The 16,685-nt window shown below is 55.8% G+C and overlaps 1 protein-coding gene across 8 annotated transcripts in view; it reads left to right on the forward strand.

Moving 5' to 3' along the window:
- The first annotated feature begins 7,883 nt into the window (after positions 1-7,883).
- Positions 7,884-16,685, forward strand: part of NFATC1 (nuclear factor of activated T cells 1) — a 128,035-nt gene continuing 119,233 nt past the window's right edge. For 5 of the 8 annotated variants that reach the window (XM_087439371.1, XM_087439373.1, XM_087439372.1 and 2 more), the window contains exon 1: positions 7,884-8,337. In XM_087439371.1, the coding sequence (XP_087295497.1) occupies positions 8,211-8,337 (127 nt within the window). In that variant the 5' untranslated portion in view covers positions 7,884-8,210. Of the gene's footprint in view, positions 8,338-12,464; positions 12,982-16,685 lie in introns of those variants that run through there. The other 3 variants (XM_014781510.2, XM_087439377.1, XM_014781511.2) reach the window with 2 other exon arrangements.

Raw genomic sequence — 16,685 nt, forward strand, 5'->3', positions numbered from 1 at the left:
AACGTCTTGCTGGATGCAGAGGAGGCACCACTAGGGCTGTCAGCTGCTCCACAGCAGGTCCTCGGGAGGAGAGCTGGGTGGGGCGCCTCCTGGGCCACAGGCATTCAAGGGCGGGAGACAGTGTGATGTGACGTGGTACCCTGGAGGGAAATAAAAACCACTTGGCATTTGTGTTGGTCCCCTGGGGTTGCCGTAACAAATTACCACAAACTGGGTGGCTTAAGCCAACAGAAACTTATTCTCTCACAGTTCCAGAGGCCAGAGTGCAGAATCAAGGGGCGGGCAGGGCCGCGCTCCCTCTGAGAGCTGAGGGGAGGATCCTCCCTCACCTCTTCCTGCTTCCGGGGCACCTGCATCCTTGGTGTCCCTTGGCTTGTGGACGCATCACGCCCGTCTCTGCCCCCATCATCACATGGCCTTCTCCTCATGTGTCTCTTCTCCTCTTCTTATGAGGACACCAGTCACATTGGATCAGGGCCTCCCAGTGACCTCTTAGCAAAGCACATCTGCAAAGACCCTATTTCCAAATAAGGTCACACTCACAGGACCAGGGGTTAGGACTCTAACACATCTTTTTGGGGGACACGATTCAGCCCATAACAGTATTGCTCTGAAGTCACAATTAAAGTCTATTGAGCAATCAGTAGTGGGCAGCCACTGACCTAAGGGGTGTCACCCCTTCTAACTCTCACAACCCTGAGAGTGAAGAACACTGTCACAGGCTCCCACAGCTGTGTGGTGGGACTGAATTCAGACTCGGGCTGTTGGAGACCAACCTCCAGAGGGACAGCATGGGGAGCTCCACCCACCCACCCCCAGTGAAACTGGAAAATCCTTCAAAACAAAAGCAACCATTTAAAGCCTCTGGAACTGGTCCTAATGCCAAATAGCAAATGAAACATCTATTCAAGAAAATCTATGAAAACTCGTTAAGAAAGGCGAGAGTCGTCGGTATTTGAACCAGGCCCCCCCCAACCTCTGCGAGGAGACTCACCCCAGAGGCTGCAGCCAGGAACACAGAGCTCCCCGCCCCCAGCCCCCAGCAGAGGGCTCTCTTCCTAGAAGGAGGGGGACCTCGGCATTTCTCATCCTGCCCTCAGCTGCCTGTTGCTGGGCTGAGTCCTTGGGCTCCTGGAGGTGTCTGGTGGAGAGGTGGGGGCTCCCTTATTCTACGCACCCCCGGCTGTGGAATGAAGGCACTCCCTGGGTGCGGCTGAGAATACTGGGGCCTGGATCCCCCTTATCTTGGCTCATGAAGAGGAGGTTCCACGCCAGGAGAGGTGAGCTGAGAGAATCTCAGCATACTGCCCCCAAGCACTCAGCTCCTGGCGGGGAGTGAAGCTTGCCACTGTCCCCGCCCCCATTCCAGAGCCCTGGCACAGAGGTTTAGCCTTAGGGGGAGAGTAAAACAGCTCCTGGTTTCTTCGCAAAGGAACTGACTTCATTTGGGTGACGTTCAAACCCAAGGGCGCTCTCAAGAACAGTGGCGGTTGTAGAAGAATAACAGGAGGAGATTCGTGGATCTAATGAAGACACAGCCCAGGCCGCAGGCCGGCTGGTTTGCAGGAAGAACTGGGGTGTAGGACATCAGAAGGAGCCCTCCTGGGGTCAGAGCAAACACCAGACACTGGCCTCAGAGACTATCCCTCCAAAGAGCCACAATGTGATTGGATCAGTTTGCAGAGCAATTTATCCTCCAGGGCATTGTTGAAAACTACAGAGCAATCAGCCAGCAATTAGAGGAGTGTCACAGGTGGGTGTGGTCAGGGAAAGAGAGTCCTACCCAAACCACTGTCATACCAGGGTGACCTTGGGTGTCCCCAAGCTGGGCCTCGCCGAGGAGCAATGGCAGAGGCCGACACTGTGGGGGAGCGGGAGTAGACTTCACGCAGATAATCCAGGCAGTCACTAAACAAATAAACAAGCAAATAACCATAACAATCCCCAGATTGGGAGGTGGGTACCAGTACCCAAAGTTGCTACAATATAGTGTGTAAAACGTCCAGTTTCCAACAAAAATTAAGAAGCAGGCAAAGAAACAGGAAAGCATGAGCCAGATATCTGGAAAAAGCAGGTGACAGAAACCACCTGTGAGAGTGATCAGGTTTGGATTTAACAGAAAAGTACTTAAAAATATCCACTACCAGTGCATTCACAGAGCTAGAGGAAAGCTTGAGTAAAGAAGTAAAGGAATGTGTGATGATAATGTCACATCACGTGGACGCTATCAATAAAGAGAAAGAAACTATGAAAAAGAACTAAATGGAAATTCTGGAGTTGAAAGTTATGACAATGGAAGTAAAAGATTCACTGGAGGGGAACTGGCAGAGGAAAGAATTAGTGAACTTGAAGATAGAATAGTGGAGATTATGGAAGGTGAGAACAGAGAGAAAACAGAATGAAGAAAAATGAAGACAGCCGCAGAGAAATATGGGGCCCTGTCAGGTGCACCAACATATGTGTAATGGGACCACCGGAAGGAAAAGGGAGAGAGAAGGGAGGAGACAAAATATTCAGAGGAATAATGGCGGAAAATGTCACAAATTTATTGAAAAACAGTAACCTACACATCCAGAAAGATCAATGAATGATAAATGCAAAAAGACCCACCAACTGACACATTATAGTAAAAATGCTGAAAATGAAAGACAAAGAGAAAATCTTGAAAACAGCAAGAGTAAAACGATGCATTGCTTACAAGGGAACTGCACAAACTAACAGTGACTTTCAGCACAGACCACGCAGGCCGGAAGGCAGTGGGGAGCACAATCCAAGTGCTCAAAGAAAAAAATAAACTGACAACCAAGAATCCTATACTCAGCAGAGGAGCTTGCAAAAATGAAGGTGTAATGAAAACTTTCCCAGATAAACAGAAACTGGGAATTAAAGGAGGTTCTTCAGGCTGAAAGCAAGTGACTCCAGACAGAAATGTGAATCCACGTGAAAAAACAGAGTGCCAGTAAAGGTAACTATGTAACATTACTGTCTGTAATATGTATAACATAATACCATAAAAAAGGAGGAAAGGACATAAACCTATGTAGGAATAATGTTTCTATGTGTCAGTGGAATTAAACTAGTATAAATCTGAAGTTGACGGTGATGTTAAAACGTATATGGCAAACCCTAGAACAACCACTAAGGAAACAACTTAAAAAATCATTAAAAGAAATTAAAATGCTACATTAGAAAATATGCACTTAATGTAAAAGAAAGCAATAAAAGAGGAACAAACAAGACACGAGAGGAAGAGAAAACAAAGTAAAATGTCAGATGTAAACCCAACTCTGTCAATAATTACATTAAATGTGCAGGGATTACGTAAGCCAATCAAATGGCAGAGATTGTCAAACTTCATTAAAAAAATGACCCAATTCTGTGGTTGCTGCAGGAGATACACTTGAGATTCAAAGGTACAAATGGACTAAAAGGTTGGAAAAAGATATACTATGCAAAGAGCAACTCTAGGAAAGCTGGAGTGGCTATACTAATGTCAGACAAAACAGATTTTAACAGAAAAAGTGTTATTAAAGATAAAGAAAGATGTTTCATAATGATAAAAGGGCCAATTCATCAGGACAACATAACAATTATAACTGTATGTGCACCTAACAACAGAGCTCTAAAATATAGGAAGCCAAAACTGATGGAATGAGGGAAGAAATACTTGGAGACTTGAATACCCTACTCTCAATAGTGGATATAACAACCAGACAAAAGACCAACAAGGAAACAGAAGACGTGGATAACACCGTAAACCAACTAGACTTACCAGACATCTGTAGAACACTCCACCCAGCAGCAGCAGAACACACATTCTTCTCCACTGCACATGGAACGTTCTCCAGACAGACCCTACACTAGGCTATAAAACAAAGTAAGGCCACTACATTAAGAGGCAGTGAGACGGGGCTAGGGAGGTAGGCAAAGACTCATCAGAATGGTGATAAGGACCCCAGGCAGAGGGGGTCAGGTCGGCTGGAGGAAGGTTCTGGTGATTGACTAAATGGATGGGGGGGAATGACTCCAAGTCTCTGAGGGGGGCGGCAGTAACAGCAACTGGGAGCAGTTTCCTGGTGAGGAGGTCCTTGGGTGGCTGCTCCAGGTGTGGAGGGTGAAGGACATTAGATGCCACCCTGAGCAATTTGGCCTTGATCCTGATGCCCTGGGCATGTGCCCAGGGGAGGGAAGTTGCTTGATTGTTTGATGATCGAGGTTTTAGAACTGGTGGTGGGGCGTGGAATGGGTGTTTAGGCTGAGTTTAGAAAGGGAGATGAAGAAGGCCTTTGCAATGTTCCAGGGAAGAGGGGATGGATTAAAGAGATATTTCACAACTAAAAACACAGCGTAGAGGGGCTGGCCCGGTGGCACAGCAGTTAAGTGCACGCAGTCTGCTTTGGCGGCCCAGGGTTCACAGGTTCGGATCCCGGGCATGCACTAATGCACCACTTGTCAAGCCATGCTGTGGCGGCGTCCCATATAAAGTGGAGGAAGATGGGCACGGATGTTAGCCCAGGGCCAATCTTTCTCAGCAAAAAGAGGAGGATTGGCATCAGATGTTAGCTCAGGGCTAGTCTTCCTCACAAAAAAAAACAAAAACAAAAACACAGTATAGAATCTCTGAACCCCAAATTCAGGGATCTCTAAGAACACCCCAAACGTTAAAAGGAAAGTCTGAAGGTGCTGACACAGGTGTGTAACCAAAGGGAACCCTTCCTTCTCAACTCCAGCCACAGCTGTGAGATTCACTTGTACTGGCTTTTAAAAACATCTCAGCAGGTTAAAGTAAATAACCTCTCCATAACTCTGATTTCTTAACTCAGTGCCAAGCTCCACACTCTGGCAATATGCCAGGGGCCCGAAGCATACTTCCTAGCCTCCCTGTCCAGCCTGTGTGCTGGTTCCCTGCTGGTTGGAAGGTGCTGTCAGGAAGAACCCACACCTGCCGGCAGAGGAGCCAGGTGCTCGAAGTGTTTTAAACGGGAAGTTTTACAGCAGCCGCTGCCGTGGCTCAGAACGTGGATCGAGCAAGAACCAACATTCTCGTTTAACTTGCAGATGTTTGAAGTGATTTTCTTGAGCAAAAAGTGGCATCTGGGTGTTCAACTGAGTAACAGGAAGGAAGGCTGGGCCGTGGCGACCGCACCTGCCCAGGAGCCCGGGCCAGTGCAGTGTGTGGGGAAGTCGCACCAGAGGATGGAGAGCCCCAGACCAGGTGGGCAGAGCGGGTCCCCAGTGGGACTGCCAGGGCAGGAGGACAGAGCACCCGCCTTCAGGGCAGCTCCAGCCAGGCCAGCGCGTTCTGAGGTCCTCCTGACCCTGTCCGGACCGCCCACATCACTGAGGATGGCGTCTCCATAGCAGTTGTGCTTAAACACAAAAACCCAAGCAACGGTGACTGCCCGAGTCTCTAGGAAATACTGGGCAGACGAATACCCAAGTGCGCTCCAGGAGAAAGGATTTGGCATCCAAAGGGACTTTGAAAATGGTAAGCTTCTCTGGGTGTATTTGCCCCAATAATCCACAGAAACAACAGTAATCTAAAAATAGTCTTGTTTTCTGTCCTCAGCTCCTTTTAACTTCGTTAGTCATCACCAATTCTTAAAATAAAATCCGTGTAACGTCTCTCCTAGTAGCAGCTATAAACACACCTCGAGAGGAGCCCCGAGGACCAAGCGAGGCAGAAGGGGAGCGCTGGGGTCTGCGGCCGCGGGGACGGAGCCCGGTGGCCCCGTGGTGGCCGCAGGGCCGGCCCGAGGTGGACACGGGGGCGCGCTGGCCGTGGAGCTGCGCCGCCGCCTCCGGAACTCCCTGCGCCCTGGCGTGCCGCCACCGTGGTCCCGGCAACGGCATTAAACAGAGGGAAACAGACGGGGATTCCGTCACCCGGGCGGGGGAATAAGGAGAGCATTGAGAGCAGACAGGAAAAGAGCTTTTCTGGATGGAGTGAAAATTATTTATTAAAGGAGGAGGAGGGGGGGAGTTGGAGGAGAAGGAGGAGGACGAGATGGAGGAGGAGCAGCGGCCAGCAGCCCCCCAGCTCCAGCCCCTCCCGAGGCAAGGGGCGCCCGCCCCGCGTGGGTCTCGCGGGTTCCGGTCCGGGAGGACTGGCCGGGCGCGCGTGGAAACGCCGCAGGGGCGGGCGCGAGGGGGTGGGGGTCGGCCTTCAGTGTAACAGAACTTGCAGACCTCCCTTGGCTCCTCAGCCCCTCTTCCCGGCGCGTCCTGGGGGCGAAGAGGGACGGGCGGGGCGGGGGGGGCGGTGGTTGTGATGGAACGGAAACTCTCCAGGCAAAATCCTGGCACCAGGTCTGGGGACACTTGGACTTACCGCAGAGAAAGCTTTTTAAAGGGAGGGGCGAGGGAGGGGCGTGGGCGGTGCGGCCCTGGCGCCCCCTGGCGGCCTCCAGCACCGCCTGCGCCGTCCCCCGCAGTGTTCTTGCCGGGTTCCCCCCAACCCCAATATCCACCCGGGATCCTCCTCTCCCCGCGCTGGTGGCACCCAGGCACGTGCCAGGCCCGGCTCTCCGCGAGGGAGCAGATCTACAGGTAGTGATCCCTGGAAGGCGTTGTGACCACCCCCCCCCCCCCGACGCGCAGGGGCGGGGCGGTCCCCCCTCCCCGCACCCGCGCGGCAGGAGACCTGCGATGGGAAGAAAGCATTTCAGTGGTTTGGTGTCCACTCGGCAGGAATGACCGATAAACGCGGTGGTGACGTGGGCATCTCTCCGGCTGGGCACTTTCCTGTTACTTCACATCCACCGAGTAGCCAGCGAACCCACCGGATGGGTCAACGTTGCACCAATCCCCCCATTTCCCTGGGGCCCGGCGTGGAGTCATTTGGGGCATCCACCGGCGTCCTGCAGGCCTCCTGGTCCCCGCGGCAGACACGCCTTTTGCTTTTGGGTTTATTTTAAACCACATAAGGGTGTCGTGCAATAGATTTATGATTTTTATACACCAGACATTTTAGCCGCCCTAACACTCCATCCAAGGCCAACACGAAAATATGGTCCCATTTTGGCAGCTGGGCTGCCCGGAGGAGCGGCAGGAAGGTTTGAGAGAGGAAAGTGTGAAGTGAAACGGGTCGGCGCTGGGAGGCCTTCTAGAGCACGCGCTCTCAGTTCTCAGACCAGGCCCCCAAAATCGCTTCAAAACCCCAAACTCGCGCCTATAAAACTCCCCTGGCCCTCCCGGGCGCGCAGGGGCCGGCGGCTGGCAGCCACGGAGGGGCTGCGCCCGCGGTTCTCCCCGACCTCCCCCCGGAGCCTCGTGCAACAGGCAGTCTGGGCCGCTCAGATATTTACAGAATAAAAATGACAATAACTCGACGTCCCGGGACTGCCATGCAATCTGTTAGTAATTTAGCGGGATGGGAATTTCCTTTCTCGGGCCTGCCAGTGGAAGCGCTTTTCCAAATTTCCACAGCGGGGGAAGCCTGCGATTTTACATAATGACTTCAGCATGCAGGGCTCTCTCGCGCTCCCCTCGTCTCCTGCTCCCCCCGTCCCCTCATTAAAGCAAAGTGAGACTCTCAACACCCGCATGGACCTAGGAGTCTGGGCTGGTGGGTTCGCCCCGGTGCGCCCCCGACGGTCCCAGCTTTCGCCTCGTCCCTCCTCCCGTGCGCCCCTGTCCCTCCCGTGCGCCCCTGTCCCTCCCTGTGCGCCCCGCGGGTCGGGCGAGCGGCGGCCCGGCGCAGGGAGGGGCGGGCGCTCGGCGACTTGTCCCCCGGGCCCCGCTCCGGCTCGGGCGGGCGGGCGGGGGCGTGATGTCACGGCAGGGAGGGGGCGCGGGAGCGGCCGGGCGGCGGGGAGGCGGGGGAGGTGTTTTCCAGCTTTAAAAAGGCAGGAGGCAGAGCGCGGCCCTGCGTCAGAGCGAGACTTAGAGACTCCGAACTCGCCGGCACAGTCACCGCGCCGGATCGGGCGGCCGGGCGCGGGGACCGGGGCGCGGGCGCACACTTCCGAGCCCCCGCCACCCTGCCACCCCGCTCAGGTCCCCAGGCCGCAGCTCTGCCCGCCACGCACGCACACGCCCCTCAATGACATTTCTCCAGGGCGCGCGGCGCTGAGCCCAGGCCGGCGCGCGTCCGCCGAGGGAGAGGTCCGCCTTCCCGCGGAGACCCGACCCCGGGCGGCGGCGCAGGGCGCCCGCTCCTCCCGCTGCTCCCGCTCCTCCTCCTGCTCCCCGCCGCCGCCGCCGCGTGGATGCCAAGTACCAGTTTTCCAGGCCCTTCCAAGTTTCCACTCGGCCCTCCGGCTGCTGTCTGCGGGAGCGGAGAAACTTTGAGGCCCGCGCCGCCCGCCGGCGGCACCATGAAGTCGGCGGAGGAAGGTAAGCCCGCGCGCCCGGCGCCCCCCACTGCCGCCCTCGTGGGGGAGGGAAGCCCCGCGCCCCCCACCTCCGCGCCCGTCCCCTGCGTTCCGCCCGCGCGCCCCGCGGGTTGCCGGCCGAGGAGGGGCGAGCAGGCCGGACCCGGGTCTGCGCGCTGGGAGGGGCGCGGCGGCTCCGGCTCGCGGCGGGCGCGCGGTACAGATTGGGAAGCCGTGTCCCCCTGGTGTTTCCCCAGAGCAGCCCTGATTTCGAGCGCGCCTTCTTGCCAATAGGTGTCTCCTCTTCTCTAGCGCTGAGTGCGCGCACTTGGCCTTCGCTGGTGATCCTGGCTGTAGGAACTCGGTTCAAATGCCGGCGGTTTGGGGACGGGGCGAGGTTAGGGCCGTCAGAACTACAGGGGACACTTTGGGATGAAGCGAGGTTTCTTTGGGAACGAAGGATGGCCTGGTTTCTTCCCCAGCGGGGCAAGGCCACCCCGTGGCTTCGAAGACCAGACATACACCTTGAGTTGTGGGGTTCTGCGCCTCTCCACGAGCTTAGTCGGTGGCGGATTCTCCCAAGCGCTGGGCTCCGCAAACCGCCTCCGGGTTGCTGAGCCCGCTAGGACCGCTCCGCGCGGCGCCGTCAGGCTGGTGGCTCCACCGGCAGGACTAAAAGTGATCAAATGCGCTGTCCGAACGCAGCCCCTAACTCAAGCCATTTTGCAATCTTACAGACATGACAGTTCCAAAGGTAGAAAATATTTCAGGACAGTTTGAAAAGGGACCACCAAGTTTAAAGCTGCTTGCTTACAGTCACAAAGATGGCATGAGTGTCTGCCCTGAAGCCTGGTGATGATGGCAGGTCCACCACTGACAGTGGGCTCCGACCCTCCCGCAGTGCAGTCTCACCTTCCAAGTCCTCTTCGCCCCCTGCCCTTAGAAGAACCACCACTGTGACCTAAGCAGCCCAGCTCCTACCCAGGGATGCTCCTGCAGGTGTCTGAGAACACCCTCCAAGAAGGGTGGCTAGCACCCTAGCTAGGGATTCTGATCAAATGCCTGGTGGGAACTGGGAGACACCTTTCCAAATGCCTTATCGCTGAAGTATTTTAGTTAAATTATTTTAGGAAAGCTGGCAAACCTGCCAATGCTAATAAGTACTCTTAAGTTTTACAAGGGCGGACATCCTTCTGAGGAGGCTGGAAACTGAATGCTACTGTTTCGGGCACCATTCTGATGAACACAACGGCCCACTGGCCTTAGAGCCGCAGTTTCCAAACACTGCCAGCCTCAAGAACTTCCTTACCTTTAACACAGAGGAGCTGAAGACCGCACACTCAGTATAAGATGTTTTTCAGTGTCCTGATGTCTTATGTTATTTTCTGTGTATTTTGTATCAAGGAAGGAAGGTGTATCTTATGTTCCTTACCATTTCATCCCAATTTAGAAAATATTTAAATGTAAAAATCAGGTAATGTTTACTGGATAAGGTCTTGCTATTAGAAAAGTTTAAAAAATTTTTGCTGAGGTTTTGATTTTAAATCTTTAGACACTTATTTCAAAGTTTTCCCCATGTATTTCTTATCACTGCTTTAAAAAAATGTAGGTGTTTCAAAGTTTAGGTTTCTTTACTTGAACAGTTGGTGGTCCGTCCTGCAATAAAGAATCTTTTTTCTCTTACAAGAGGAAAAAACATCTATGTGGGGGGGTGATTTTTCCTGTTTTCTACTTAAGAGAATGTGTTTGAAAGTGCCTCTGCTAAAAGGCTGTGCACCAGGTGCAATAATGCCCTTTGACTAAATCAGTGTCGGTATATTTTATGAGGACTACAGAATTAGGCTGCCCAGAAAGTATGCTCCAATCCTTCACATAGATAGGCCGGGGTACGAGAGGAAGAGTCTGGCCTTGCTGAGGGCAGGGGTGATGATCTGTCTTCTTCCCATGGGCGGGAGGAAGGCATTAGTGCCCATCTGAGAATCTGAGTGGTAACCCAGCTCTTCCCTCCTGTTTAATGAGCATCTGGGTGGAAGCTCATTAAGCATTGTTGTTCTGAAGGCCCCGTGCTTGTTTTTCCGCAAGGAGAATGCAGAGAAATGCAGCCCTTGTAGGTAGCCACCCACCCACCCATTCAGAGGTTGCTCCACACAGAATGCCCTGGGCTCTCTAGAAGAGAACAAAGCTTGCCCTGTTCTCCCGCCACTTAACTTGTGGTGTTGTTTCCTAATCCCGATTAGAAATGGCCTGGCACTGGCGCCCTGCTCTGTCACACCCAGTGCTGGAGCTCTGCGCCCCTTAACACCACAGCCTCTGGGAGGAAGCGCCAAGCTAAACATTTCCATCAAGACAGGAGTGTCTGCTGACTTGGCAAAAAGCGCCAAACCATTTCTAGGATGAAAGGCATGGGTGGTGGGGGGCTGGGAGAGCTGGTAAGAGGAGCAGTTGACAAATGGCCACCCCATCTGGTTACCTTGGTTGGAGATCTGAGACCAGGTGGGACCAGCTCAGCCTTAGGATGAAGCAGCCTGAATCCCAGTAGTCGCTGGGCCCAGGAACTTGGGGGCACATGTGCACACGCGAGTGTAAATCCACCTTTTCCGCACAGCTGAGCAAAAGGTTTTAGTCTTAGATGATAAGGGCTGTTATTTGTGTGTAAATTTTTGGAGGGGTGAGAAGGTGGCTGAAGTTAAAAAAAAGAAAAAACCGAAAAGAGAGAAAATGAAATGTTACCGCTTCTCAACAGAAAACAGAACTTCCATTTGCGTGAAGGTCAGCAGAAAAGGCAAACTAAAACAATACAGCCCTCCAACATACATCTGAAAGTGAGCACTATTATTAGAAACGGAATCAGGCCAAAGCGAACTATGGTTTATCACCGGAGAAAACAGCCATTTGAAAAGGGTCCTGGGAGAACAGCCTGGGGGGGGGGGTGGGGCTCGTAAATCGCAGGAAATTCCCGAAAAGGCAGGACCGCAGGGCCGGGGGCCTGCAGGGCCGAGAGGAGGGCAGTCGGGATGAGCAGCAGAGCGGCGCGGTGGACACGTGCACACCCTCCTTCCTTTCCGACTGGATCCCCGACAGGCCTGATTGTCAGGCTCTTGTCAGGTCGCCCCCGCCACCACCCTCTTGAGTCCAGATGCTGGTTTACGTGGTGCCAAGGCCCTGGGGAAAGTTAGAACAAACAGCTGGGAGAGGGAGCAAAAGGAAGGAAATGCGCTCAGAGGGCCTCGCTTTTTACACCATTTGCTGTGGACGCGGCTCCGGACGCTCCTCCTGTGCGCGCTCGACCTGGGAAGCTCTGGAGTTGCTCGTGGGAGGGCGGGCGGATTACTCGTGGACGCACAGGAGTGTGCACGTGTGTTTTAGGAAGTTGGGGGACTAAAGTGAACGTTGTCACAGAAAAGCGAGGGCTGCCGCTTAGGCCCGGCCTGTAAGTAAGACCAAGTGAGACGCCGGAGGCAGCAAAGGGCCGTTCACCACGCGGCCCGGCGGTTTGGAGCAGGCACGGCGGCACGGTGGGCAGGGGGCGCGCTCACACCCCACGGGAAACCGCCGTGTTGTGTTCCTGCCACTTTCGGGGACGTCTTCAGCTTTGGGGGCGGAAAGTGGCCTCCCCTGTGTCGCAGCAGGAAGCCCGGCTCTCCGTGGACTCCACCTCCGGGCTCAGGCCCGGGGCCTCCGGCAGGACGTGCATGTTGTCGACTCGGGCAGCGTCCGAGTGCGGCTGAACCCTGACTCCTGCGAGGAGGCCCGGCGGCTTGAAAGCTTTTCAAAAAAACTTTTAGACAAAGTCAGTGGCTCGCGTGCAGCGTGCGCCATCTCCTCGGGAATCGGTCATTGGTCTCTGCGCTTTGTCCGGGTCCGAGCCCCGCGCCCGGAGCCGGCGAGTGCGGCCGCAGGCGGGGGTCCCGCGCGCGGGGCTCGGACCCGGGACACTCGGGGTCTCGCTGCGGGTGGGGCGGGGGACACGCGTGAACGGCGCGCGCCCGGGCTCGCGGGGAGTTTATTTAAAACTCGGAAGCCGGCGGCCGGAGCGGCTTGTTTATGTCAACCCGGAAACGGCGGGGGAGGGGCGGGGGAGGGGCGGGCGGGGCGGGGGAGGGGCGCGGGCCGGAGTCACGTTACCGAGGGCGCGCGGGCGCGGGCGCAGCAGCCGGGCGGCGACCACAGGTGCCCGCGGCCAGGGCCGGACCCCGACCCGGACCCGGACCCGGACCCAGACCCCGACCCCCGACCCTGGCCTAGACCCCCGACCCCGGATCCCAATCCCCAATCCCCGATCCCGGACCCCGACCCCGGATCCCGACCTCGGACCCCGGACCCTGACCTCTGACCCCAGACCTCGACCCCGGACCCCGGACGCCCACCTAGCCCCAACCCCCGACGCCGGACCCAGACCCCGGACCCCCGACCTCCGACTCCGGACCCGAACCCTGGACCCCGGACCCTGACTCCACCCCTGACTGCAACCCGACCCAGACCCGGACTCCCCACCCCAGACCCGAGCCCTGATCGCGGACCCCGACCCCCGACCCCGGACCCTGCCCCGACCCGGCCCGGACCCCCGCGGGTCCCGACATGACGGGGCTGGAGGCGGACCAGGAGTTTGACTTTGATTTCCTCTTCGAGTTTAACCAGAGAGACGAGGGCGCCGTGGCCGCCCCAGGTGGGTCCGCGCGCGCCGGGGAGGGGGCCCGAGGTGCAGGGCCCGGGGGTACAGGGGTCGGAGGTGCAGGGGCCAGGGGTGCAGGGGCGGGGGTTCAGAGCCCCGGGGGTGCAGGGGTCGGAGGTGCAGAGCCGAGGGGTGCAGGATCGAAGTCGGGAGTCGCCTGGGGGGCGCACTTGGGGCCTGCGCCGCCCCTCCCCGCCTCTCATCCCGGGGCGTCCCCGTCCCCCCCCCCCGTCCTTTCTTCTCCCCTTGTCCCTGCGCCGCCCAGGTCAGGGGCAGCGCCCACAGTCTGTCCCCCCACCCCCGCCCGCCTGCGTCCTGCGTCCGGGGCGACGGAGCCTTGGGGAAACAGGTCAAGTTTAAGGGCGAGCTGGGGGTGTGCGGGGAGGCCTCCTGTGAGGTCCGCCTGGGTCTCAGCGCTCAGGTGTGCTAACCGGTGCCACACCGTGGACTCCTGGCATCAGACAACTGCGGGTGTCCTGCCTTTGCGTCACTCTTGGGTTGGGTCTCCAGAGCATTCCCCCTGGAGGGGCGCCTCCTTCTCCAGGGCGCCCAGTGTGCTGCTTAGGCCAGGGGACAAGAGTGTTCAAGGCCCCAGACTTGGACTCTGGGCCTGGACAGGTGGTGAGCGGCCATTGCCAGGGGGCACGGGGCCTCGGAGCCCCTCCCAGAAGAGGTGTTGAAGTGCACTAGCTTGTAGCTCTGCGCCCAGCCACTGTGGCGGGGAGCTTTTTCTGTCTTTCATTTTCTCTTCTCTGAAAAAATAAAGATTCCGGTTAAACAATAAATAAGGGAACCCTCCAGCCCCCAGAGTGGATGCTCTTGAATAAGAACACGAGCTGCTGAATAATCACAACCAGCCTTTGGTGGCAGACTCAGTCTGGGCCAGACCGAGTGGAGGACACCCAGGAGCCGCCTCCTTGCAGCCTGGCCCTCGCCCTCCTGTCTCTGCCATTGCCCTGCGGCCTCCTTTCTGTGGCCATCTTCAGGAATTCTCTGTCCCTGCCCACGTGGCCGTGAAGGGATGAAGCTGTGTGCAGCACTTGGCAGGACAGGCGCTGTCTCTGCAATGATTGTATAATAGTTTCCATATCGTTCACTGCCCCTCTTTTAAAAACTGTAACCTTCTGTTCATTTTTAAAAAATAAATGTTCCAACCAGCCCCGGGCTGCCTCGTCTTCATCATCCGCCCTCCCTGAATGTCTTCCCTTTTGTCTTCCGCGGCTGTGGGTTTCCAGGCCTCTGGGGTCAGTGGGAGCCAAGGCCAGCCAGGGTGGGGGAGAAGGGCAGTTGTTTGGAAGAGGTTTGGGCCTGGGAGTGGAGAGACCGGCCCCTAAGGCCTTCTTCACTTTCTTGCTTTGGATCTGGCTGCCTGTGGGGCTGACGACCTTCTCCTCCGGTTTCAGCCCCTTTTTAGTCCATTTAGCAGATCTCCGTCCTGAGAGGCCCGGGGTGGAAGTGTGGATGCTCTCCTGACCTCTTCAGGGTGTGAAAGACCGTCCCGGCAAGGGCTTCCGGGGCCATCTGCCATTGTGGGACACCTGCCATTGTGGGACACATCGTGTGTCCTCAGGGATGCCGCCATCATGGATGGCCAGCTCAACAACTCATTTTTTGTTAGCACTGAACAGTATTCGATTGTCTGGATGAACCACAGTTTATTTATCCACTCACCTACTGAGGACATCTTGGTTGCTTCTAAGTTTTGGCAATTATGCACAAAGTCCTTTCTTTTTGTTCTTATTATTACATTACATTGTAACTATTAATTATTAAAGTATTACATTGTTATATTAAATTGTTATACTAAATTCTCCAGTTCTTGATGCCTGATAGAAATGGCTTCACATTATTTCTGGAATGAGCCTGGATATAAATAAATGAATGAATATACGTACTGAGCTCAGTTGTGAGGCAGAGGTAGCACAGAGCTTTATAGATTATACTGAACACAGAAGTGGACACTTTATCAGAAGGACACAGCCACCCCTGACCACAGGCAGTGGTGGTCGCTTGTCTGTCACGATTCCTTCTGAGTTGAGAGCAGCATCCCCCGGCATCTGGCCTCCAAGGGTCAGTGGAGTAGGTTAGCCCTCTGTCCCCTCTGTTGGTGGGCGCCACGTGCTCTCACTGGGCGTGGGGCACCCACAGGTTCCTGTCTTAGCTGGTGCTTCACGGGAGCAGCTGGGTTGTGGAGTTCTTTATTTCCAGGGTGTTTGGCAGGTGCCAAGAGACAGTCAGTAATCATTTGTTGGGAGAAAGAAAAGAGAATTTTAACGGTCATTTGCCATGGGCTGGGTGGGGGGGGTGTTCTGACTCCCAGGGCCTCCTCCTCTTCCTGTCTCCACCCGGCCCCAGTCCCCCGAGGAAAGGCTTCCTTCTTTGGAGAGGAGGGCGTGGGGAGAAGAGGCCCCCTGCTCCTTTCTGGGCTCAGGAAGTAGCTGCTTTGCTGTCAGCTGGGAGGTGGGTGTGGCCCCGCTTCCCGCCTGCCCTGGGCTCCTGTTTTCTCAGTGATTTCGGCCAGCCCCACGGCTGCTGCCAGGACTGTCGCCCTGGCAACTCGGGAGGAAATTGGCCAGGCCTCTGGGTCTCGGCAGGAGTCTCCCCGCCTGTCTGGCCACCTCGCCATCTCGACCAGGCAGGTCTCCCCGCTCGCTGTCATATGCATCACGGGCGGCATTTCATAGTTCACTCGCGAAAGGGGACATCTTTTGCGAAAATGAAGATTTGGAGGGATTTTTATTCTTGAGTCAGTTCTCAGCAATGGCGATGGTTTCTGTGAAGAGACCCCGGGAGGCCCCTGTATGTGGCCGGCCCATCCTGCAGCAGGAAGGACGTGGTAGGCTGGGGCCTGCTCAGCTCTAAACGCTGCCTCCTGAGCAGGGAGCTCAGGGGGTGCTGGGCACTCTCCACATCATCTGTGACCTTTGACGTTTTAGGCCTCGCATCCGTGTCTTTACCAGGAGCAGCCCCACTGTCCTCAGTGTGTCTGGCCCACAGTTCCAGAGGTGGTTCCGTCGAGAATAGGTATTTGTGTGAGCGGATGTTTTAATCCTATAGCACGTTGTCAAGGAGGACCACAGCGAGCAGACAACAACTTGGGTGTTTTTTAATTCCTTAAAAACAGGCAACGAGAGGGCCGGCCCCGTGGCTTAGCAGTTAAGTGTGTGCGCTCCGCTACTGGCGGCCCGGGTTCGGATCCCGGGCGTGCACCGCTTCTCCGGCCATGCTGAGGCCACGTCCCACATGCAGCAACTAGAAGGATGTGCAGCTATGACATACAACTATCTACTGGGGCTTTGGGGGAAAAAAAAAATGAGGAAGATTGGCAATAGATGTTAGCTCAGAGCCAGTCTTCCTCAGCAAAAAGAGGAGAATTAGCATGGATGTTAGCTCAGGGCTGATCTTCCTCACACACACACACACACAAAACAAAAACCAGGCAATGAGAGCTGGAGACCTAAGACGACCAGATGTATCCGACCTGGGGCTGTCGGGTACCTCTGTGAGGAATAGTGTGCTGGGGGCTGGCTGGACCGAGGGCCTTGGAAAGGCCGGGCGTGCTTATTTACGGAACATTGAGCTGCGTGTGTGTGTGCTGCTGTCACAGGCCATTCTGTTTGCCTTTGTAAATCTTACTCCCTGGCACATTGTTGAGCCTACGGTCCCTCCGAAGCTGTCTCTGTCTGTCATCTCGAGAG

Source organism: Ceratotherium simum, chromosome 14 (genome assembly GCF_057802395.1).
Source record: "Ceratotherium simum simum isolate JZ-2026a chromosome 14, ASM5780239v1, whole genome shotgun sequence".
Taxonomy (NCBI): domain Eukaryota; kingdom Metazoa; phylum Chordata; class Mammalia; order Perissodactyla; family Rhinocerotidae; genus Ceratotherium; species Ceratotherium simum.